General features: G+C 49.7%; 1 protein-coding gene across 1 annotated transcript in view; it reads right to left on the minus strand.

Annotated features, from left to right (window-relative positions):
• Positions 1–1,785: 1,785 nt before the first annotated feature.
• Positions 1,786–25,398, minus strand: part of IRAK3 (interleukin 1 receptor associated kinase 3) — a 38,821-nt gene continuing 15,208 nt past the window's right edge. Inside the window, exons 6-11 of the mRNA XM_021718803.1 lie at positions 16,998–17,112; positions 15,734–15,852; positions 6,782–6,980; positions 6,137–6,199; positions 5,884–6,048; positions 1,786–2,880 (exon numbers count right to left, since the gene is read on the minus strand). Of these exons, the coding sequence (XP_021574478.1) occupies positions 2,428–2,880; positions 5,884–6,048; positions 6,137–6,199; positions 6,782–6,980; positions 15,734–15,852; positions 16,998–17,112 (1,114 nt within the window). The 3' untranslated portion in view covers positions 1,786–2,427. The remainder of the gene's footprint in view (positions 2,881–5,883; positions 6,049–6,136; positions 6,200–6,781; positions 6,981–15,733; positions 15,853–16,997; positions 17,113–25,398) is intronic.

The raw sequence follows: 25,398 nt of genomic DNA on the forward strand, positions 1-25,398 counted from the left end.
GAGGGCTTCAGACAGAGGAACCCAGGCCCTAGGAGCAGTCAGCAGGTTCTTCCCCGGGGGCTGCCGGGGGTGCATTCCAGGATGAAAAGGACGAGTCTTTACTCAACTGCAGGCCGGCTCAGAGGGTCTCCCGGGGCTCATCTCGGTCCCCACGCGTCTGTCTCCTTGTGGTGAAACCACGGAAATGCCCTCTCCTCCCCCACAGTAGGACATGGGTCTAACTCCAGCCATTGCCATTACAAGCACACCCACTACAAGGCAGAGATGGCTTGGAGGGCCAGTCCCCCAGCAGGAGGTTTCCGTACTTTGCAGCCACAGTGGCATCTGCTTCCCCCTACGCTCATTCATCACGTGGCTGCCCACTCTAAGGTGCCCAGAACAGCCACACCCTTGGCAGATGAACTGGTCAATAAGGTCGCTGGGCAACAATCTCCCACGCGCCTGCTCTGTACTGGCCAACACCCTAGGTCATGGGGTGATGGAAAATAATTAAAGCAAGTAATTGTTGTCTCAGGAGACCCACAACCTAGACAGACAGGCGGGCTCCAGACCAAAGACACCGAGGGTGATGGGATTCATGGCAGTGGGGGATCCCCTGGGAACCTGCTAGAAACCAAATTACCCCCAGACCTGCTGTCTCAGAAGTTGGGTAGGCCCAGCAAACCATGTTTTTGTTTTTTGTTTTTGAGTCGAGGTCTTACTCTGTCACCCTGGCTGGAGTGCACTGGCACAGCTCACCACACCCTCGACCTCCTGGATTCAGGCGATCCTTCTGCCTCAGCCTCCCGAGTAGGGGACCACGGGTGTGTGCCACCACATCTGGCTAATTTTTAACTTTTTCTGTAGAGACGAGGTCTCAGTATGTTGCCCAGAAGGGTCTCAAATTTCTGGGCTCAAGCAATCTTCCCGCCTCAGCCTACCAAAGCACTCGACTAAAGGTGTGAGTCACTATGCTCAGCTGATATTTTAATTTTATCTGGAAACGGGGTCTTGCCATGTTGCCCAGGTTGGTATCCAACTCCTGGGCTCAAGCAATCCTCCCACCTTCACCTCCCAAAGTACTGGGATTACAGGGGTGAGCCACTAATGCCTGGCTAAAATGAAGAATCCTGAGACATGAAGATGCTCCTGGATTCTCTGAGAGAGTCAGAGAGAGAGATACATAGAGACAGAGACAGGGAGAGAGAGAGAGCCAGAGCCAGAGAGAGAGAGAAAGAGAGACAGATCAGGACTTGAAGAGGCTGCATTGCTGGCTTTGAAGGTGGAGCAGGAGGCCAGGAGCCGAGGAAGGCAGGTGGCCTCTTGGAGCCAGAAAAGACCCGGCAACAAATCCTCCCCTACAGCCTTCAGAAGGGATGCCGAGGATTTGCGGCCTCCAGACCTGTGAAACGACTGATTTATGTTGCTTCAAGTCACTCAATCTCTGATATTTGTTACAGCAACAATAGAGAGCTACTGTAGGGAGTCTTCAATCTGGCCCGAGAGATGAGTCGAGCTGCTTTGATGTGATGCACAGAGTGACAATGACAAGCACGGAAGAGAGATGCAAAGAGTTGTCGTGGAGACGCCGAGGGAGGAGTGCCTCCAGCTGGGGAGCTCAGGGAGGCTTGCTGGAGGCCCTGAGGACCAGGTAGGATTTCAGCAGGGGAGGTCAGGACACCGCAGGAATGGGCACCCGACACCCAAAGGTCTAGAACCGAACAGAAAGCCGCCCCAGGCCCTCGTGACCTGCCATTTTCCCAGGGACGAAGATGACGTGGCTGAAGTTTTCTATTCGACCCAGGATACAAAGAGTCTGGACGTTTATTTTTTTAAACCGGTAATAACAGCCAACAACGACATCATTTGTAGTACATGTGATCAACCATCCCACGAGTTCAAACACAGAAATGCAGATCTCGGGAGGGAAACTCCGCTCTGCACAGACAGGCTGCAGCCAAGGGGCAGCTGACTGGTTTTCAGACAGGCGGGCCAGACAGCAACAAACAGAAACGCCAAGGGCCCGTTGAGATAAGAAGGCAATTCCTTAACAAAATGTCCATCCACATTTACACATCAGACGCTGCCTACAGCCCTTGCAAGCCAGCTAAGCCAGACACGGAATCTAGCAGAAAGTTCTCCGGAGTCAGAGGCTTTAAGGCCTCACACGGAGACAGCACAGTCCATTCCCTTCTGGCAGGTTGTGATGGTTTTGTTCGGCTGAAGCCCGAATTCCCGGCCTCGAGCAGTGTGGCCTGGTTGCATCTCGTGGACGCCCCTGCACTGGGGGCTGGGCGGGAGGCCCGGAGGCATCCAGAAGCCCCGTCTGCGTTTCCCACCGTGCCATCGAGGTCACTCATGCAGTCAACGTCCTCTGAGGCCGGTGCTCCCGGCGGTGCTCGCTGATCCTTCATCTGCCGGTGGAATTCACTGCTTTTCGCACGGTTCTTACTCACTCCAGGGAAACCCGGAGGAGCAGTTGGTCACTGGCTGGCTCCCGCCGGCATGGCCCGGGGCTTCTGGGGAAGGGGCCACACGCAGCACACAGGCCCGCGAGTCCCGGGGTAGAACCACACACTTTGGGGACCAACTTTCCTCGCCAGAAGAACCAGGCGTGTCGCCAGCGTCCGCGTCTCCCTGGCCCCCCGTCTTTCTGTTCGAGCCCAGAAATGTCACCTCTGACTGGCTGCACTCAAAAGGGACCCTCGGCGTCTTGCTGTCTTTCCTTGAGCCTTCGCCGGCGGGCAGCGAGTGACGGTCCTGGCGCTCGTCGTCCTCCACTGGGATGCTGGGGACACTGTCCAGGAACAGAGGGGACGGACACCTGAAGGACTTCAGGGATGCGGGGGGGTCTTCGGCAAAGTACAGGCTGGCTTGGCTGCGCTCGAGAGTACTCAGCACCTGGGCGGCAGGAAGCAAACGGCATGGGCTCAGCCTGCAGGACCCCCGTGCCCTTACCCCTCTTTACCTGTTAAAGAACATTCTCTCATTTTCTTTTCTTTTCTGTTTTTTGAGAAAGCAGGATTTATTGAGAGAATAGAAAAGCTCCCAGAGCAGGAGGGGACCCAATAGGTTTGCCCACATTCTCTCATTTTCACAAAGCAAACTCAACTGCAGAGTTCTGGTGCAGAAGGCACCTTAAAAATTAGCAAAACCCCCTCAAGTTGAGGAGTAAATTAGAGACTTGAAGCAAGGCATAAACAAGACTGTGTGGCTCAAACTCCAGGAGACCCACTGTAGCCTCCGGTTCGTGCCAGCCTCTCTGTATCCTCAGTGAGTCTCTCTCTCTTTTTTGGAAGGCCACTGACTTTATTGAGCTAAAAAACTTTACAAGCCAGTGACTATTCTTGCCAAAAAAGGAGCCAAATGGCATCAGACAGACAGGAGGTGAGGATGGGGGTGAGGGAAGGGGCCAGGAGTCCACTCAGGAAAGCTCGTAACTTTCATCGGGATCTGGCAGGGGCAGAAGGAAGGGAGAATCATGCCAGTGCGAAAATTCCAAAAAAGCAGAAATGGTTAAGGGGAGAAACTCCCTAAAGACCCCGGAGTACGTCGGAGGTCAGTACAGCAACGGGTGAGTCTCTTTACATTTCGTTTTCATCTTAGTATAGAGATGTGGGGTCCAAGTGAAGATTCACCGCCCAGGCAGGTTGCGTGCAGGTGAGGTTGGGGCCCTCACTCCCTTGGCAGTGAACCAGGTGCCCTTTGTGCTGTCCCATGCCTCCACCCTCCTCCCTTCGTTCCCTCTCCCCTTCCCCCCGGCAATGTTCTGTGATGGCCAATCCTTCCACTTTTTACTTTGGCCATGACACGTGGAGAATTGGAAGGAAGCGGGGTTTGGTGGACCTGATCTGCAGTTCTTTTTCTTTTTTTTTTCCTTTTAGTCGGAGTCTCACTCCATTGCCTAGGCTGGAGCGCCGTGGCACACACACCGCCACCCCAATGTTGACCTGCCAGGCGCTGGCTATCCTTCTGCCTCAGCCTTCCAAGAAGCAGTGCACGCTACTGTGCCTGGCTAATTATTGATTTATTATAGAGATGAGGTCTTGCCAAGTTGCCCGGGCTGGTCTTGAACCCTTGGGCTCAGGCAATCCACTCGCCTCAGCCTCCCAAAGTGCTGGGATGACTGGCTGAGCCACCGAGCCCGGTGGCCTATCTGCAGTTCTTAAATGCCCGAATGACCCAGGAGAGCTTTTGTAAAACCCTGATCACGTGACCTCCAACCTGTAGGCTGTTGTTCAAAAAATCAGGGAACCTGCATTTTAGAAGCTTCCAGATGGCCTGGACGAGCAGCCGGATTTGCGAACCCTCAACTGAAGTAATATGACACGCAGCATGCCTTCACGCACACACACATACGTGCACCCACGCGCACATCCTCTGAAAAAAATGCATGGATCTCACAATCCGCAAAGTGCCTTCATATAAACCATAGCGTTTAACCTGCACAAATATTGATCATCCTCATTCCATAGATAATAAATGGAGAAAAGGGCATCGGCAGCATCAGCTGTGAGGCGCAGACCTGACATCCCACCTGGAGCTCAGGTTCCCCACACCCGAACATGCCACCGTCTCCTCGCTCCCTCCCTGGCACGGGGGTGTCAGGCCTCGACTACGGCTCTCTCGACTCCCAGTCCAGTGCTCTCTACACTCTGATAATGCCAACCCCCTGCTTAAAGCCCTTCCCAGACTCTAAGACAGACTCGGGGTGAAATCCAAGCTCCTGAAATGGGACTCAGGACCCTCCACCACCTGGAAGCTTCTATCACTTCACCTGCCCAGCCTTTCTCCCACCCACACCCCTTCCCTGATGCTGAGAGGCCTGTGGTCTCAGGGCCCTGGCCACTATCGCCCTGGAGCCTCTGCAGGGAGACTGTCCGTCCATCCCCACTGCTGACTAACGCAGCCTATTCTTCAGATCACGGCTACGGTCAACTCCATGGGCTCTCGGCTCCAGATCTGCTTAGACATTTCCTACAGCCCTTGCAAGCAAGCCGAACCACACAGGGGAATCCCATGGAATGTTCTCAGGTGACGGAAGCTCCGAGCCCTTGTACCGAGGAGGGTGGAAGCCTTCGGAGTCGAGTCCCTTCTTGGGGCTTTCGATTGTTTTGTTGGGCTGAAGCCAGAACTCACGGTCTTGAGTGATTTTGGACGACTCCAAATTAGCCCGGGTTCGATCACGAGGCAAAAATCCAGGAAAAAACACTTTTGTAGCCGCTCCACCTTGGGGGTTGGGCAGGAAGGAATGGAATTTCCCAGACTGCTCCTGTTACGCGTCTCTTGCTGGATGGAAGTCCCACACTCACTGCCCTGACTTCTCGTGTGAACTGAGGGTTAAGGCCACGCTCTGCATCTCGGCCACTGCACCGATATAGTCGGCACATACCAAGTAGGCGTCAAATGTGTTTGTTTATGCGAATAAACAAATAAATGAGTGGGTGATTAAACTGACGGAAAATGAATGATTGTTTTTCTTTTGAGTTGGAGTCTCACTCTATCATAGGTTGGAGTGCAGTGGCACAATCAGAGCTTACCACAGCCTCGACCTGCTGGGCTCAAGACCGAAGGTAGTAGCTGAGACTACAGTAGGTGTGTGGCACCACACCTGGCTAATTTTTTTTGTACAGACGAGGTCTCACCATGTTGCCCTGGTCTCAAACTCCTGGGCTTAAGCCATCCTCCTGCCTCGTCCTCCCAAAGTGCTGGGGATTATAGGCATGAGCCCCTACACCCAGGTTGATATGACTGTTTGACCTGAAAAAGCTATCTATTAGGTTGGAATTATCTGCTAGAGGCTGGATTTGTTTCATCGATAAAAAATTCGCTTAGACACATTTGTCTAATGTGGGTTTTCCATGCAACTGTGGGCCGTTGTGATGAGACCCTGCACCTACTCACTTCCTCTATTGATGGCCGTAACTTCGCCCGCGTTGCAGCGCACTGGCCTGCCAGACAGAACAGCCTGGTGGAGAAATTCCGAGGACAGGGCGGCACTTTCTTATCCAGAAGTGAGAGGCACGAGTCGAGGCCTCTCTTCTCCATCAGCTCCACCAGGAGGTCACGCTAGCAGGAGAAAGAGACAGCCTCATCACAGAGACCTGGATCAGAAAGACGGCCAGGAGGCGGGTGTCGAGAGGAAGAGGACCCTTACCAGCCGGACATGCTTGGGGTTGTCTAACACCACTCGGCATCCCGTCAGGACTTCCATGATGACCTGCAAGGACACGGGGAATGTCTGTGAGAAGTGTCAAGTGCAGACACATAACCTGTTGGAACAATCCACCGAGACTATGGATGCAGTTCATTCTGATGAATGCCTTTATATTTTATTACCTGATTTTATGAAATTAATGCATACGACGAGTAACAGGAAATCAGTAAGACTAAAGGTTAAAGCTCTTAAGAAATCCTCCTTAGTGGCTGGGTTCGGTGGCTCAGCCTGTCATCCCAGCACTTTGGGAGGCCAAGGCGAGTAGATTGCCTAAACCCACGGGTTCGAGACCCACCTGGGCAACTTGGTGAGACCTCGTCTCTACAATAAATCAACGATTAGTGGGGCATGGTAGCACACGCCTGTAGTTCCAGCTACTTGGAAGGCTGAGGCAGAAGGATGGTTGGAGCCCAGCAGGTCGAGGCTGCGGTGGCTGTGAGCGTGCCACTGCACTCCAGACTGGGCGATGGAGTGAGACTCCAACTCAAAAGAAAAAACAAGTTAAAGCTCTTAAGAAATCCTTCTTAGGACACGGAAACACTTGGTGACAAACGCTCCCTCCTGCTAACCGGCACTGGTACTCACGATGCCAAAGCTGTAGACGTCTGTTCTGGAGGAGAGCTTCCCCTGCCGCACGTACTCTTCGGGCATGTACCACAGGTGTCTGCCGCTGCTGCTGGTCGTGCTGATGGTGGCGCTCTGAGGGTCCAGGTGGGGCCGCAAGTGAGCCATGGCAAAGTCGGTGAGTCTGGGTTGAAACTGGTCGTCCAAAAGAATGTTTGCACTAAAGTCGCGGCCAGGGAGAGACAAGAGAGATCATTACGAGGGCACTTCAGTGGACACCAATGCAGCAGGCTCACCCTCTGGACAACAGACAGTCAGCATCACACACCCGCCCTTTCCTGCACCCGAGATCAAAAGACTGCAGAATCACACTGCACAGTGCCGGACCCACGAGCAAGCCAGGCTGGATCTGAGAAGGATGTACGGCTCCCCGAACCTTTTCTAAGTACAAGAGGAAAAAAAAAAACCAAACAAGATAAATAAAACCCGAAGTCCATCCACTTGTGGGACACTTAGTGGGACGCCGCAGCAACTGGCCGGGTCTGCTTGCGGGAAGGTGAGGTGGGAGTGAGCTGGTGACCACGAAAACCCGTGCACAGCAGAGCCCACGGGAGACGCAGCACAGCAGATCACAAGGGGGACTTCACACGGCACAGCCCGGGGAGACTTTACTAGAGTTCACGAGGGACTTGGGGTCATCCAAGGGCCACCCAGTGGATTTGGAATTGCTTAAGGGGCCGCATTTACACGGTGAATAACAATATTCGGTGAAAAGACAAGTTGTTTTCCAGGCGACTTTAGTGCGTAACATAAATCTCCAGGCCAGTGATTTACTGTGTTCTAAATGAAGGCTCACGGCGGCAGAGGAAGAAGGATGTCCTACTTGAGGAGAGCGAAGACCGCACAAGGCCCTTCCACAATCAATTTCCACCCGAGTTCTCTCCCGGCGGGGCCTCGGCGAGAATGCTCACACACAAAGTGCCTAAGATGAGGAACAGGAAATCAGTAAAACTAAAAGTTAAAGCTCTTAAGAGATCCATCTTAGTGACCAGGCTCGGTGGCTCAGCCTGCCATTCCAGCACTTTGGGAGGCCGAGGCAAGTAGAGTGCCAGAGCCCACGGGTTTGAGACCAGCCTGGGCAACTTGGCAAGACCTCATCTCTACAATAAGTCAACAAGAACAGCCTCACAAAACAACGATGACCTAGAATAACTACAACCACCACAGCAGGAAGCAGAAGAGCAGTTCACCACCTCTCGTGGCCACCGATGAGACATCGCTGGCCCCCCGCCTCTCCATTCAGCGTCTCTGCAGTCGGCTCTCACCTCTCTTCGCCACAAGGCATTTCCCGTGACAGAGAGGCCATTCCTCTCGGGGTCATCCCTTCAGCAGGAGGGTGCCCTACACACACCGAGGCCATGGGAGGGTCCTGCAGGGAGGAGTGCCCTGACTCTGGGGCGTCGCTTAGCCTCTGTTGGGGGACCCGAGTTCTCCCGACAAATGCGACTTTGTCGTGAGAGGTGCTCTCTTGGCTCACCAGTTTGTCTCCTCGTATAGTTGGATCCCAGGGACCTCGAACATAAAGCCAGGTGATCCCCCTGGATTGGAATGAGGGATTGGAACTTAGTGAAAACACCACATTTGACATGTAAGAGCGTGATGGGTTTTTAAAGATACATATTTCTGGTCGTGCGTGGTGATTCATGCCTGTAATCTCAGCACTTTGGGAGGCCGAGGTGGGAGGATCACTTGAGCCCAGGAGATTGAGACCAGCCTGGGCAACACAGTGAGATCCTGTCTCTATTTACAATACACATAAATGTATACACAGAGGGTGCCAAAAAATGTACACACATTTTAAGAAAGGAAAAGTCTGCATTAAAATTGTAATACTCAATATGATGAATACAAGTCACGTTTGACTTCTGCAGTTACAAGAGGTGCTCAAAGTGGTTCCCGTCAGCGTCAGATGCTTCTGATGACGGCGAACATCTCTTAACAGGCAGAAGGATCGCCCGAGCCCAGCAGGTCGACACTGGGGTGGCTGTGAGCATGCCACTGCACTCCAGCCTGGGACACGGTGTGAGACTCTGACAAATAGAATAATGAAATAAATAAATAAATAAAAGTGTCTACATGTTTTGACACCCCTAGTGTATTTCTGAAGGGGTCATTGATGCCCAGAGTTCCAGCCCCCGAGAGCCTGGCTTCTCTCAGGAAACGTCAGAGCACTACCCAAAGTGTGAGGCAGGAAAGAGGGACGAGGAGTCAGAGAGAAAGTGGACCCCATGGCCTCTCTGTGGCAGCCTGTGGCAACAGGACACACGTGGTGCCTGTGTCATAGCTGTTGCAACATCAAGGCCCCCCTCGCCAGGTGTCCTGCCTCCGCTCAGCAGACGAGGGCCAGACCCAACGTCTCTGAGCACTGGAGGTAGCTGACGGTGTCGTGCACATTCCCCTTCAGTGTACACTACGTCCTGCCCAGAGGTACAAAGCTGGACCCTGGACCAGGCACAGTGACTCATACCTGTAATCCCTGCACTCTGGGCGGCCGAGGCGGGAGGATCACCGGAGCCCGAGACTTCGAGACCAGCAACACTTTGTCTCCACGAAAAAATTAAAAATTAGCCGGTGTGGTAGTGTGGGCCTGTAGTCCCAGCTATTCGGAAGACTGAGGCAAGAGGATCGCCCGAGCCTAGGAGGTCAAGGCTGCGGTAAGCCACAATCGTGCCACTGCACTCCAAGACTCAGAGTCAAAAACAACAACAAAGCTGAACACTTTACTGCTCTCGGGATCAAGGAGCTTTCTCCTTCCTCCCCTCTGAGCCTTGGCGGGTCTTAGTGACAATAGTCAGGCTTGTTTTTGCTTTATGGGCCCCTTGGAGTCCAGGCGTCCTGTGGAAATTCCTATCCAGAGAGGTGCTCCTCCTTTAAACGGGAAGCTGGGCTCCACCCCGACTCACACCACCTAAGCCCGTTTCCTTGCAGGTGAGATCTGACAACGCTCACCTCTCACGAGAACTGAATGGGAAGACGCCAACAGGGCTCCTGACACCGAGAGGGCCCTGAGGCTGTGTCCTGCCTTGCCTGGCCTGCGCCCAGTACCTTGCCCCAAGAGCCCCGGGGCCAGGAAGGCATCTCTCGGTGAAGTACCAGGACACCAGCTCAAGGGGCAAAGACCCGGGCTGCAGGACGACCCAGGAGACCTGAGGGCCTGGGTTCATTTGTTTCAAGAAATCAGCTGATTCCAAAATAGTTCCAGGGATGTTCTGGATACACCCAATTAGGGTAATGGTTCTAAGTACTTTACGACGACGGAGAGCAAGCAGCCCGTGAGGCATGCACTGTGCATGTGTGTCCACATGTATGAGCATAAACACATGGATGGTGGGGCTTAGAGACAGTGGTGAAAACAGAATCGACAGGGGAAAATTTAATTTACGCCCTATTTAATTGCATGGGCCTGCCAAAGGGAAAAAGTGGAGATATCAGGACAGTTTAGAAGAGTGGAGGTGCTGGAGGGAAATAGAGTCTCAGAAAAAGGAACTGTTCGTGTCTACAGTGTTACCGAAAAGTGAAAATGGAGGTCTCTCTTTTCTTTCTTTCTCTTCCTCTCTTCCTTTCCTCTATCCCTCCCTTCCTTTCCAGAGGGGAGGAAAGCGGGAGGAGGAGGAGACTGATGAATTAAACAAAGAACCGAACCAGCCAAACAAACAAACAAACAAACTTGCTTTCCCCCTTCCTTCAGCCCACCGTCCTTACCCACCTTCGCCAGGGCTGGGCTTGGACTCCGACCAGAGGAGGCTCTGGGACCCGCTGGGTGCTGGGCACGCTTCCTGTTGGCCGGTGCACTGTGTGCATGTTCCCTCTTGGGTCACCTGTTCAACCTTCGAGGACGAGACTGCGGTTGCCAGCGTCCCCGCAGTGTGGTCCAACATGACACTCTGTGCACACCCAGGATCCCAAACTCCTTGACAACTAGAAGGAGTGTGGTTCTCAAGACAGTCGCTGAGCACATCTTAGCAGAGAGTGATTGCCCTTAAAACAGAGCTGGGTCTGTGGGCCCACTTCTTTTTTTTTTTTTTGAGTTGGAGTCTCACTCCCACACAGGCTGGAGTGCAGTGGCACACTCACGGCCACTCCAACGTTGACTTGCTAGGCTCTGGTGATCCTTCTGCCTCAGGCTATCAAGTAGTCAGAACTACAGGTGTGCGCTACCATGCCTGGCTAATTTTTGATTTATTGTAGAGACAAGGTCTTGCCAAGTTGCCCGGGCTGGTCTCGAACTCGCAGGCTCAGGCAATCCACTCGCCTCGGCCTCCCAAAGTGCTGGGATGACAGGCTGAGCTACTGAGTCTGGCTGGCCCACTTCTTAAACAGATAAACTGACTGCCAAGGGACGTCAATGCGTGACCTGCGGAAAGAGGTATTGGCCGCCACATCGTGCAGATCCTGCAGTGACCAGTGCCTCCTCTGCCCATCAAGACCAGAGTCACCTGGACGTCCCTGCCGAGGTCATCCACCCCACGAGACAGAGGCACTTGCTTTGTCATGAGCATTTTGCAGAGGGGAAGACAGAGGCTGAGGACATTAAGCCATTTGCTCAGAATCATGCTTTGAGCAGATGGTCATTTCTAGAATCAGCCCTCTGATGCAGACATCAGGGTCAGGGTCAAGGTCGCTGAGCTGAGGAAGGGGAGGGGAGTGGGTGGAAAGCTTGGGAGACAGGATCCTCCTGGGACATACTCTTCAGCTCTGTCCCATCAAGTCTTTCTCCACAAGCTGCCGAGAGCCCCTGGCCCCATCGAGCCCTCCCAGGTCCGGGGAGGGTGGGCTGAGCATGGCTCCCCACCAAACCCCATGGGGAACTGTCCTGGTAGAGGGAGCTGCCCTCCAGGGCTGGTCAGACACGGGGTGCAGGGATGTCCTGCAGGGCCCCGCTCGAGGGCGTCCCGGCCCTCGGCCAGGCCCCACGACATCCACTCCCAGCTCAGCCTCGCTGGTCCTGCCTTCTTCCTGCCCATCCTTCACTTGCTGTCCCTGAGAGGCCCACAGTAAAACAAACAAACAAACAAACAAACAAAACTCTCTACAGGCAGATCTCAGCCTCTGAGCCGTTTCCTGGAAACCTGCTGAGTCCCTAACCCCCAGCCAGAAGGCAGTGAGGACCCAGGCCTATGCTCACCTTGACCCCAGTGAGAAAGTGGTGAGGGCCCAGGTCTGTGCTCCCCCGACCCAGGAGACCCTGCACCGGCCCCTGCGAATCGCCCTGCCCAGGTTCAGCCGTGAAGAATCCTGGGCAAGGGCAGAGCCCGCGTGCCTCCCTCCCCTCTAGTCCGTGGCCCTCCTGTCCCCCTCGCCCATCAAGAACCAGAAAACCCATCCCCTCTTCCCCTCTCTCTCCTTCAAACTCTCCGTTCAAGAAAGGACTTGATGAACTCAACCACACAAAAGGAAGCTTAATACAATTCATATATTACTGCTCAACATTTTATTTTTTATTTTATTTTATTTTGAGTTGGAGTCTCACTCCGTTGCCCAGACTGGAGTGCAGTGGCCGCTCCCAGCCACCTCAGCCTCGACCTGCTGGGCTCCGGCGATCCTTCCGCCTTAGCCTTCCAAGTAGCTGGAACTACAGGCGCGCGCTACCACACCCGGCTAATTTTTGACTTATTGTAGAGATGAGGTCTCGCCAAGTTGCCCAGGTGGGTCTTGAACCCCCAGGTTCAGCCAATCCACTCACCTCAGCCTCCCAAAGCACAGGCTCCCAAAGGCTGAGCCACCAAGCCCGGCTACTGTTCAACACTTTAAATAAGCTAAGGCTGGGTGTGGTGGCTCATGACTGTAATCCCAGCACTTTGGGAGGTTTGAGCCCAGTTGTTCAAGACCAACCTGGGCAACATAGAGAGACCTTGTCTCTATAGAAAATTTAAAAAATTATCCAGAGTTGGTGGCACATGCCTGTAGTCCCAGCTACTCAAGAGGCTGAGGTGGGAGGATTGCCTGAGCCAAGGAGGTCGAGGCTGTGGTAAACTATGACTGCACCACTGTATCCCAGCTTGGGCCAAAGAAAAAGACTCTGTCTATAAAAAAATATATAATGACATAAAACAAAGTAATGCTTGCCGTAAGTTTAAATCAAAAGTGTTACAGGCTGAAAAGAGGCCATTTTGGTTACATTTAGTCATTTAGAAAAGACTTAGGAACTTGTGTTAAGCTGACTTGGGCTAAATGTAGAAGCTGTTTGAATTTAACAGTGAATGTTTTTCCAGTCCCCCTCTTCACTGTCCTTGGAACTAGTAACTGTGGCTGGGACTGGAGGGAACACAGCCACGTGCACGGAGCCCCTGATAGCAGGAGACTCACGGAAGAAGACTGCACATCCCTGGAAAAGCCTCCGCCGGACCCAGACGAAAAATGGGCTCTGCTGGAATGTTCTCAAACCCAGAAGCATATCTGTTCCCCGAGTCTCCAGATGACAACTGCTTTCCTTCACGTCTTTGTACTAATTTGATGTATAATGTTTAACCAAGTCTTGAGAACCAGAACTCCCGGAACAAGCAAAAAACTGTCACCACCACAAGCATGCAGTCCCAAGTGGTTCAAGGTCATTGTCACTTAGAAGAAGGGCGGGACTGACTGCTTGGGTCTAAGCTCTGGTCATAAGACACGTGGTCATTAGTAATCAAGAGTGGGAAAAGATAAGAAACCGTATGTTTATTATAAACACTGGACGGAAACTCTGCTTAAACGAACAGGCTTCTGGTAGCTACACAGCCTGTTTCCTGCTCCCATGGTATCAGAATAAAACTCCTTCCTTCTCCCAGCGCTCTGCCTCTCATATTGGAGTGACCGTGGGGGCCACACTAGCTGTTGGATGGGGCTGTAACAAAGGAAGAACTCTACAGCAAAATCCCAGCTCTCTGCGCACTGGGAAGACATCCACGTGGGCGTGTCCTGTGCTCAGCACTGGCTGTAAGTGGTGGAGAAGGAGCTGAGGTTGGGGGCAGCCACCTCGGCCCCTTGGAAGGATTCAGTGATGACCCACCCATCCCAAGGCCCCACGGTTCCTCTGTGGGTGCTCCCGGCTGGCCTTGGTTTTATGCCGCTTCTGCAGCACCCACAGCAGTAGGTGGGCCCCCACCCCATGCGGGAGCAGCTCCCCACCCCAGGGCTAAGTACCATCTGGAGACTCTTTGTGCGGGGCTCACTTTCTTGGAAAAGTCAGCACACAAGCAGCCAGCCCTCCTTCTGCTCAGGCCAAAACACACAATGCTTTTCTAGGACACATGGACAAGGGTCCGACTAAGTGGCAGCCTTCCAATCTCAGTCTTCCCCAATTTCCAGGTTCAAGACAGAGGGCAGACAGGAAAAATCACGCCACTGGGCTCTGCTGCAGGGTCTCTGCTCTGTGATTGATGCCTCTTGCCCACTGAGGAAGGACTACGAGAAAGGCGCGTCTAATTTTCTCACGTCTCAAGGACAAAGGCTGGGGTCTCCGCTCAGCCTATCAAGGGCTGATCTGCAAAGCTGTAAGACCGCAGCTCGTAGAGCGAGCAGGACCCCAGAGACCCAAGGATGAAGATGGTCAGTTGCTACTCACTCTGCCGCCTTGCTAGGAAGCCCATCCAAGTCACTTAACCTTTCCTTAAACTTGAGTGTCAGAGCACATGAGGTCAGTGCAGGCTCGTTTCACAGTAGCCATCAGGGATCACTAAGAAAATGCAGGGGCCCCACTCAGGACAAGGCTACACTGCAACACACAGTCGTAAGATGAAAACATGCTGAACACACCTCACCCGCAGACACCGCGGAGCCTGGGCTGCAGGATACACACCCAGGACACTCACACCAGCCAGCGGTCGGGCACGGTCATCTAACACAAAGCCAACTTTATTACAAGGTGTCGAGTGTCTCAGGCACTCGGGCGGATGCCATCTGTGGTGAAACACTGAATGGTTGTGTGGGGGTTCGCGGTGCGGTGTCTACTGTACGTGGATTGCTTTGACATCATCATGAAGCCGAAAACTTAAGTCATTATAGATCGGGCCCATCTGTACACAGAACTGTCTACCCTACATTGTCAATGAACAACTCCTAGAGATAATGCATACTCCCTTGCTGTCAACATAAATATCACTTTTTACATTTGGTAGGACGGGCATGGTGGCTCACGCCTATAATCCCAGCACTTTGGAGGCTGAGGTAGGAGGACTGCTAGAGCCTAGGAGCTTGGGACCAGCCTGGGTAACATAGTGAGACCGCGTCTCTACAAAAAATTAAAAAATTAGCCAGGCATGGTGGTGCACACCTGTGGTCCCAGTTACTTGGGAGGCTGAGGACGAAGGATCTCCTGAGCCCAGCAGGTTGAAACGGTGGTCACTGTGATCATGCTACTGCACTCCAGTCTGTGCAACAGAGTAAGACTCTGATTAAAAAAAAAAAAAAAACGCTGAGCGTGGTGGCTCATGCCTGTAATCCCAACACTTTGGGAGGTAGAGGTGAGAGGACTGCCTGAGCCCAGGGGTTCAAAATTCAGCCTGGGCACCTTGGTGAGACCTCATCTCTACAATAAGTAAAAAAAAAAAAAAAAATTAGCCAGGTATGGTGGTGTGCACCTGTGGTTCCAACTACTTGGAAGGCTGAGGTGAAAGGATCACCTGAGCCCAGCAGGTCGAGGCTGCGGTGGCTCGCTGCAGTGGCCGTGAGCATGACGCTGCCTTCTAGCCTAAGCAAGAGTGAGACACTGACTCAAAAAAAAAAATATATATATATATATATATATATATATATACACACACACACATATAAATTTAGTAAACACATTTTCATTAATGAAAGGGTAAGGCTCTCAAAACTCCGATGCGAGTTCTCAACAGCACACACACCACAAACACGAGGGTGGGGATCGTGGGCAGCAGGACCCCCGTGCTTGCGAGGGGGCTGACGGCACCCTGAGTCCTGGCCGCTCACCTTGTCACGCTGCCACAGATGACGGCACATGGCTGAGTGGTATGCAGGTAGTGGACAGCTCTGGCTACTCCTACCAGTATGCCTATGCGAACGAGCCAGGAGAGTGGGGCCGTGTCCCCCTGAAACGACAGCAGCAGGCACTTGAGTGGCACCTCTTGAGTCAACACGATCCCTGCATTGATTACGTAAAAGCATGCAGGGCAGGTGCAGAAGGCAAGGCAGTATCAGGAGGTCAATGATGTCTGGGTTCGCTATAGCCTCGGTTTACTTCCAGATGGGCCTCTTTCTGCTATCAAGGAAAGCCCTAGGCCTCTTCATACACAATCAAAACACTCAATAATTTCTAATACTAGCTTAATCAGAACGCAGCCCGTAAGGTAACTCTGTTTAAAAGTTTATTAAATAGGCTGGGCACGGTGCTTGGCCTGTAATCCCAGCACTTTGGGAGACTGAGGCAAGAGGATTGCCTGAGCCCATGGGTTCAAGACCAGCCTGGGCAACTTGGTAAGATCTCCTCTCTACAATAAATCACACACAAAAAAACTAGCCAGGCATGGTGGCGAGCATCTGCAGTTCCAGCTACTTGGAAGGCTGAGGCGGAAGGATCGCCTAAGTCCAGCAGGTTGAGGCTGCGGTGGCTATGAGCATGGTCTCAAAAAAAAAAAAAAAAAGTGCATTAAACAAAAATCTTAAATTATCTGTGGCACAATCATGTGGGTAACTGAGAACAATAATCTGCTTTTAGTCTCATCCTAACTGAAACTTAACCTATTTGGAATCAGTTTTCTTTTTTTGAGTTGGAGTCTCACTCTGTTGCCCAGGCTGGAGTGCAGTGGCACACTCATGGCCATCCCAGCATCGACCTGCTGGGCTCAGGCGATCCTTCCGCCTACGCTGGAATCAATTTTTAAACTAAACCTTCAAAAACATCATATGGGGAATCACGGCATTTACTCAACCTCCTCTTTAAGGCATCCATATCAATTCCACCTCTATCCTACGTGTTGAATGGCACTTTGTATAAAGCTACACAATGTAAAATTATCTAAGAAATAAACATAGTTGAGGTAAACTCACTGGAGGTCTTTGGAAACTGTGTATTTACGCAACTAAGTCTTAGAGACCTTGATCAGGAAGTGTCCTGCCTGGGAAGCCCATCCTTGGCCGTCCCCTCGTGCATACACATCTTCCTCCCAGCTTTCTCGGGAGGTTCCAGCAGCTCCTCCAGGCTTTGGAGGGTCAGAGGTTCAGAGACAGGACTTACCACACACTGCAATCTGTCTGAAAGCGTCCCGTTCCTCATGTACGGATAAACCAGACAGAACTTGTCGGTCTCCGTGAAATACGCAGCCAACTCCAGGATGTTCGGATGACGAAACCTTGAGACAAAAGACGTGCAGCGTCATCAGATGGCTCATTCAAGTAGGCAACGAACAGCCCTGGCTTGGGGGTGCTTAAGGCGGGGTGGGGAGTAGGTCTAAGCAGAATGTACATGAGGTGAGGGAGAAGTCACTTCACCGGACACATGACACAGATCTGCTTTCCAAGGTGGTCTCAAGCAGGGGTGTCCAAGCCCTGGCCGTGCCTGTTAGGAATGGGGCCACACAGCAGGAGGTGAGTGGCTGGGGGCAAGTGATGCTTCAGCTGTGTTTACAGCCGTTCCCCATCGCCTGCATGACCCCTGAGCTCCGTGGTGGCATTCGATTCTCAGAGGAGCGCAAACCCTGCTGTGCATAGCACCTGTGAGGGATCTAGGTTGTGGCTCCCTGAGAATCAGACGCCTGATGGTCTGAGGGGGATGCAGGCGCTGGGAGCGGCCGCAGATGCCGACGGTGAGCAGGGAGGTGGGAGGGCCCAGGGACCGCCATAACCCAGCGCTGGCAGACCCACGTCAAAGCCCTCTCAGTGAGTGGCCAGTGAGCTGACAGACTTCACTGGACAGTGGCACCTGGTGGCAGGCTCTCAGTCAGAGTCCCACGCTTACTTCAGCCCGCACGTGGCCCGCTCGTTGTTCCAAAGACCACTTCCGTCCGTGACTCTTTTTTTAGTGGTGAGTTGTACACTTATTTCATTACATATTATGACGCCATAACCACAGAAACGAAGTGCACAACAAACGTCATGCCCCTGAATCGTCCGGAAAGCTGTCCCCCCATACCCTAGCTCCGGGTTCTTGGAAGAGTCGTCTTCCACGAAACCGGTCCGTGATGCCAAAAAGGCTAGGGACCGCTGGTCTAGAGAGTGCTAACACACACTAGCTACTCTTTGGACTCCCTGTGACCATGTAAATATAAATCAGATATCCAACTATAAACATTTAAGAACATTTAAGAAGGTGAAGATTTGTAAAGATGGGGATGCTGGAACCTTTGTAAAAACTAGACGATGCGATTCAATATTAACTTATTGTTATCAGATGAAACAATATGAATTGTTTACTAAATAAAGACAGCGCAACAGAGATTTCTTTTATTTGTTTATGCATGTAAGGTTAAATCACTGAAACGTAAGTGTGGAGAAGACTGCATTCTCCCTCTGCTGGGCGCCTGCCACATCAAGTGTGTGCTGGGTTCTGGTCACACAGCTGGAAGGGACACCAGCATCTCCACAAGGCTTGTGCGGTCCATCGCATCTACCATCCATCTGACTAGTAGCTTGTTGATGGTCTTAAATCATAGACCCTACATCAGTGTAGACACAATTCTCAAGCCCCTTCCCTATCAGGCACTGATTAGCTCACAGACAAAAACCCTACTCTTCCATCGTGTTGCCATTTCTCTGAAGCCAACGGAGCCAGGAAACAACCATGAAGGATCAGATGTGAAAGTCACACACACTGTGAACTCCATTTAGTTCAATGATTATTTACTGGCACCTACTATGTGCTGGGCAAGCTTGGGGATATCAAAATAGAGCTGCAAAAAAAATTCCGTTTATGGGTCGAGCATGGTGGTTTATGCCTGCCATCCCAGCACTTTGAGAAGCTGAGGTGGGAGGATTGCTTCAGGTCAGGAGCTTGAGACCAGTCTGGGCAACAGAGTGAAACTTTGTTTCTACAAAAATAAAACGAAATTAGTTGGACATGGTGATATGACTCAGCTCTTTGGGAGGCTGAGGCAGAAGGATTGCCTGAGCCCAGGAGTTTGCAGTTGCGGTGAGCCATGATCATGCCGCTGCACTCCAGCCTGGGAGACAGAGTGAGACCCCGACTCAATCAATCAATCAATCAATAAAAATACAACCATTTGAGCAAGCTTTCCTGAGTGTCTTCTGCAGACAGAATGATGCAAACTCATTCAACACAGACTTGAATGACTAATTAGGGTTGGAATCTCTGGTCTTCTTATCAGCTGTGGGAATGTGGGCAAGTTATTTTATCTCTCCGAGCCTGTTCCTTCCACTGTGAGCAAGAATGAAAACACCTATGTTTGGTCAGTCATGGTGGCTCACGCCTGTAGTCCCAGCACTTTGGAAGGCTGAGCTGGAAGGATTGCTTGAGGTCAGGAGCTGGAAGCTGCAGTGAGCTACAGTGGCACCATTGCACTCAGCCTGAAGACAGAGCAAGACCCTGTCTCTAGAACAACAACAAAAATACACAAACAAAAAATACCACCTACTTCCAAGGCTCTTATGAAAATTAAAATATTAAGCCAAGGGGTTTTTGTTTTTGTTTTTGAGTCAGAGTCCTCTGTTGCCTAGGCTGGAGTGCAGTGGCACGCTCACGGTCACCACAGCCTCAACCTGCTGAGCTCAGGCAAGCCTTCCGCCTCAGCCTTCCAAGTAGCTGGAACTATAGGCACACTCCACCACACCTGGCTAATTTTTTGATTTACTGTAGAGAGGAGATCTTGCCAATTGCCCAGGCTGGTTTGCAACCCATGGGCTCAGGCTATCCTCTCACCTCAGCCTCCCAAAGTGCTGGGATTATAGGCATGAGCCACTGTACCCAGTCTGATCCTCAAAAATTATTAGCTCCAATTTCTTCCCTTGAGAAGGAGAAAAAAAAAGGAATCAGAAACTACCTCCAACAGAGTTTATGACATTAACCTAAAACCGCTCTTCCTAGCGATCTCGGCTTAGATTCTGTTTCTCCAAGAACCTCGTTCTGCTGCCTGTGCCCTGGGTGACCACCCCCTCCTCTGTGCTGTTTCCTCATCTTGTTAGTTAATCAGTTTCCTGAACTTATCTGCTTCCCTGTGGACTTTTCTCCAACCCCTTCTGAGAGGGGAAAGCTGCACCTGCCTCAGTCCCATCTGAGAGGAGGGAGAGTGAAGATGAGCTGTGGGATAAGGGGGAGCCCATAGAAAGGGTAGACCCAGCCTCAGTTTCCTCATCTGCAAAATGGGGATAGCAGGAGAAATTATCTCACTGGATGGTTGTGAGGATTAACAAATTAATATATGTTAAGAACTTGCAATAGTGCCTAACACTAAATAAATACCAGCAAAATAAATAGTAATAATGGTCCCCAAGAATACTCAGCATAACAAAGTTGTTAATGTGCCCTAAATTAATCTGTAGAGTTACCGCAGTCCCATTAAAAACACCAAAAGAATTAAAAAAAAAAAAATCTAGACAAGTTGTTGTAATTCATCTAGAAAATACCTCACCAGAGAAAACAAATGGACTAGATACATAAATGTAAAAAATGAACCATAAAAGGCCTAGAAATATCCATGGAAGATTTATTTTATAATTCTTAGTGGTGAAGGCCTTTTAAGTGTAACACAAAATCTGGACCCCATAAAAGAAAACATTGATAAATTCACCTACATTAAAAACATTTCTATATGGCAAAACAACAATAAGCAAAAGCAAAACGGCAGCTTGGAAAAAGTATGTATATCTTATAACATAACAATAAGTTATTTTTATCTAATATATAAAATTTTCCTTCAATCTATTAAGAAAAAGACAACCTAATTTTTTTAAATAGGCAAAAGATATTATTAGATATTTTATAGGAAAGGAAGGCTATCCTTCAAATATGTAAAAAGACTATTAATCGCCGGGCTCGATGGCTCAGCCTGTAATCCCGCGCCTTTGGGAGGCTGGGGTAAATGGATTGCCTGAGCCCGCGGGTTCGAGACCCGCCTGGGCAACTTGGTGAGACCTCATCTCTACAATAAATCAAAATGAGCCAGGTGTGGTAGCGTGCGCCTATAGTTCCAGCTACTTGGAAGGCTGAGGCGGAAGGATGACTGGAGCCCAGCAGGTCAAGGCTGCAGTGGCCGGGAGCAGCCACTGCCCTCCAGTCTGGGTGACAGAGTGAGACTCCAACTCAAAAAAAATAAAAAATTAAAATTAAAATTAAAAATTAAAAAAAATAGAATATTAATCTCACTCAATTTTTTTTTTTAATGTAGAGACAAGGTCTCGTTGTGTTGCCCAGGCTGGTCTTGAACTCCTGGGCTCAAGACATTCTCCAGCCTCAGCCTCCCAAAGTGCTGGGATTACAGGTGAGAGCCACTACATCCAGCCAAGAAAAAGAAGTTGAAACTACAATGAGACTCCTTTTTTTTGGGAAGACTCAAATAAGTAAGATGATAAATGAAAGAGGATATATAACAATTGATACCACAGAAATACAAAGGATCATAAGAGATTATGATGGACTATTACACATTGACAAACTAGGTAACTTAGAAGACATGGATCAATTCCTAGAAAAATACAAACTTTCAAGACTGAGTCATGACAAAACAGAAAATCTGAACAGACCAACAACAACTAAGGTGATTGAGTCAGTAGTCAAAAATCTCCCAAAAGGAAAAGCCCAGGACCATAGGCTTCTGGGTGAATTCTACCAAGCATTTAAAGTAGAATGAATACTAATCCTTTTCACACACTTCCAGAAAATTTAAGAGGAGGGAGCACTTCCAAACTCATTTTACTGGGCCAGCATTGCCCTCATCCCAAAGCCAGATAAGAGCATGACAAGAAACCTACAGGCCAATATCCCCAACAACTATGAATGCAAAAATCCTCAACAAAATACTAGCAAACCAAATTCAACAGCACATTGACAAGATCATAAACCATAATCAGGTGGGGCTTATCCCTGGGATGCAAGGATAGTTCAACAAGTGCAAATCAATAAATTATACACCACAATAACAGAATTAAAGATAAAAATATTATCATCTCAACAAATGCAAAAGCATTTGAAAAAATTCAACGTCCTTTCATGATTAAAAAAAAACTCTCAGCAAATTAGGTATAGAAGGAATGCACTTCGATATAATAAAGGTCATATATGAGAAGCCCACAGCTAACATCATACCCAACAGCGAAAAGCTGAAAGCTTTTCCTCTAAGTTCAGGAAAAAGACAAGGATGCCCACTATTACAGCGTCTATTCAACATAGTTCTGGAGGTTTTAGCTGGAGCAGTTAGGCAAGGAGAAGAAATAAAGGTCACACTAACTAGAAAGGAGAAAGTTAAACTCCCTCTGTTTGCTACTGACATGATCTTATGTGCAGAAAACCCTAGAGACTCCAGCAAAAAACTGTTAGAAGTAATCAGCAAATTCAGAAAGTTGCACAATACAAAATCAACACATACAACACAAAAATCAGCTGATTCTATGCATTAAAAACAAACCCTCCAAAAAAGGAATTAAGAAAAGTATCCTATTTACAATAACATTAAAAAGAATAAAATTCTTAAGAATGAGTTGACTCAAGGAGGTGAAGGTACCTGTACACCGACAAACATAAGACACTGATGAAAGACATTGAAGAAGACACAAATAAATGGAAAGCTATCTTGCGTATATGGATTGGAAGAATTGATACTGTGGGAATTCCCTGAGTGATCTACACACTCAGTGCAATCCCTACCAAAATTCCAAAGGCATTCTTTTGCAAGAACACCAAAGACAATCCTAAAATTCATACAGAATGGTGAAAGATCCCAAACCGTAAAAGTAAGTTTGAGGAAGACAAAGACGGCCAGAGGCATCTCTTTCTGATTTCAAACACTATTACAGAGCTAGAGTAATCAAAACAGTGTGGTACTGGCATAAAAACAGACACATAAGCCAATAGAATGGATAGAGAGCCCAGAAATAAACCTGCATGTCTATGATCAACTAACCTTTGAAAAGAGCACCAAGAATGTACAACAGGGAAAGAAAGCCTTTTCAGTGAATGGTGTTGGGAAAGCTGGATATCCACATGTGAAACAATACAACTGGGCCCTGGGCTTACATCATGTACAAAATTCAACTCAAAATAGATTAAAGACTCAAATGTAAGATCTGAAACTGTAAGAATCCTAGAAGAAAACATGGGACAGTCTCCTTGACATTGGTCTTGGCAATGACTTTTTTGGGTATGACAGATCACAGGCAACAGAGCAAAAATAGCAAGTGGGCCTCCACCAGACAAAAACCCCTGCACAGCAGAAGAGGCGGCCGGCAGAAGGAGAGAGAGCCTGTGGGTGGGGGAAAGTATGTGCAAACCACTTATCTGATAAGAGGTTAGCATGTGAAATGTAAGAGGAACTCGCACAACCCAATAGCAAGAAAGCAAATAACTGATCAAAGCCAGGCAAAGGCACTGAATAGGTGTTTTATAAAGACACACAAATGGCCAACAGGTACGTGAAAGAGTGCTCAGCATCACTAATAACCAGGAAAATGCAAGTTCAAGTTGAGAGGAGAGACCACTTCACACCTATTAGGATGGTTGTTACCAAAAAGACGTGATGATGGGTGTTGGCGAGGGTGTGGAGACGAGGACACTCCTGTATGCCATTGGTGGGACTGTAAATTGGTACAGCCATTATGAAGCTTCCTTAAAAACAAAAAATGGCCGGGCCTGTACAATGGCTCAAGCCTGTAATCCCAGCACTTTGGGAGGTTGAGGCAAGACGGTCGCCTGAGCCCAGGGGTTGGAGACCAGCCTGGGCAATCTGGCGAGACCTCATCGCTACAATAAATCAAAAAAATAAGCCACACATGGTAGCACGTGCCTGTAGTTCTGGCTACTTGGAAGGCTGAAGCAGAAGGCTCGCCGGAGCCCAGCAGGTCGGGGCTGTGGTGGTCGTGAGCATGCCACTGCACTCCAGCCTGGGCAGCAAAGTAAGACTCCTACTCAAATAAACCCAAAAAATAAAAAATAGAGCTTGGCATAGGATCCAACAACCTCACCACTGGATATCTGTCCAAAAGAAGTGAAATCAGTCTATCAGAGAGATATGTGCAACCCATGTTCTTTGAAGCACTTGGCACTGCAGCCAGGATACACAGAAACAACCTAAGTGTTGATGAATGAATGAATGAATAAAGTATCACACACACAAACACACACACACACACACACACACACACACACACAGAAATATTATTCAGACATAAAAAAGAAGAAAGTCCTGCCGTGTGCAACAGCACGGATGACCTGGAGGACTTTGTTAAGTGAAAGAAGCCAGACACAGAAAGACACATACCGCATGCTTTCACTTAACATGTGGAACCAAAAAAACTCAAAGTCATGGAGGCAGAAAGTAGAAAAAGGGTTTCCAGGCGCCTGGGGAGGTGGGGGAAAGATGCTGACCAAAGGGTGCAGACGTTCAGACATGAGTGAGCAGGATCCGTGGCCTCAGTTGCAGCACCGTGGGGAGGGATGCGTCCGTTAAGCCAACTGCGGTCATTGTTCAGTCACGAATGTGCACGGCATATCACACCATCACATTGTGCACACTGAAGATACACAATTTTTATCTGTCAATCAAAAATTTTCCAAAACTACACTGATAAGCTATTTCCACCTATCAAGTTGGCAGAAATTAAAAGGTCAGAATGAGCACTAGGTTGCAAGCACGGAGACCCGCACTCTCCATCTGTGGCTGCTGAAGACGTCGTCGGCAGCTTGTCAGCAGAGGATGAGGGGGGACTCTGCAGTACGTGTATCCCCTGGTGCAACCATTTCATGTGGGAATGCATCCTGCAGACCGTCCCACCTGGGTGCGAGATGACACCTCTCCGAGGTTTGCTTGTTGCGGCGATATTTTTGAACAATAAAACATTCGATCCAACCTGAAAACCCATCACCAGGGGAATGGTTAAGTGAATAACAGCAACAACAGGATATGAAAATAAGAAAGATGAGCCATGCGTTTATGCTGCCTCTTGGGTAAAAGGAGACAAGTAAGAAAACAAGATCTATATTTGCCTAGAAATGAGATATCTCTGAAAACACACACACACACACACACACACACACACACACACACACACACACACACACACCAGGAACACTGTTGCCTTGGAATTAGCCGAGGGTGGATGACATTAATGCCATTCCTTGCTCTAGCCTTTTGGGCTTTTGGAATGTCTGAATCTTACCTTCACAGCAAATATGAATAAATAAATAATAAAACTTAAAGGTAGAAACCTTTTGCTGTCACAATTTTGGACTTCGTTTTTCACTGCCTACACGACATGCAAGGTTTTGTGATTAGCCTCTAATATTTTGTTTTCTGGTCCTTGGCATAAAAGGGAAAGGGAGAATCGGGCACAGCTGGCCTACGCCTGTAATCCCAGCACTTTGGGAGGCCAAGGTGGGAGGACTGCTCGAGCCCAGGAGTGCGAAACATGGAGAAATCTCACCTGGGCAGCATGAAGAAACCTCGTCTCTACAAAAAATCAAGAATATTAGCTGG

Source organism: Carlito syrichta, unplaced genomic scaffold (assembly GCF_000164805.1).
Source record: "Carlito syrichta isolate Samal-C Ts95f unplaced genomic scaffold, Tarsius_syrichta-2.0.1 Scaffold313519, whole genome shotgun sequence".
Lineage (NCBI taxonomy): Eukaryota > Metazoa > Chordata > Mammalia > Primates > Tarsiidae > Carlito > Carlito syrichta.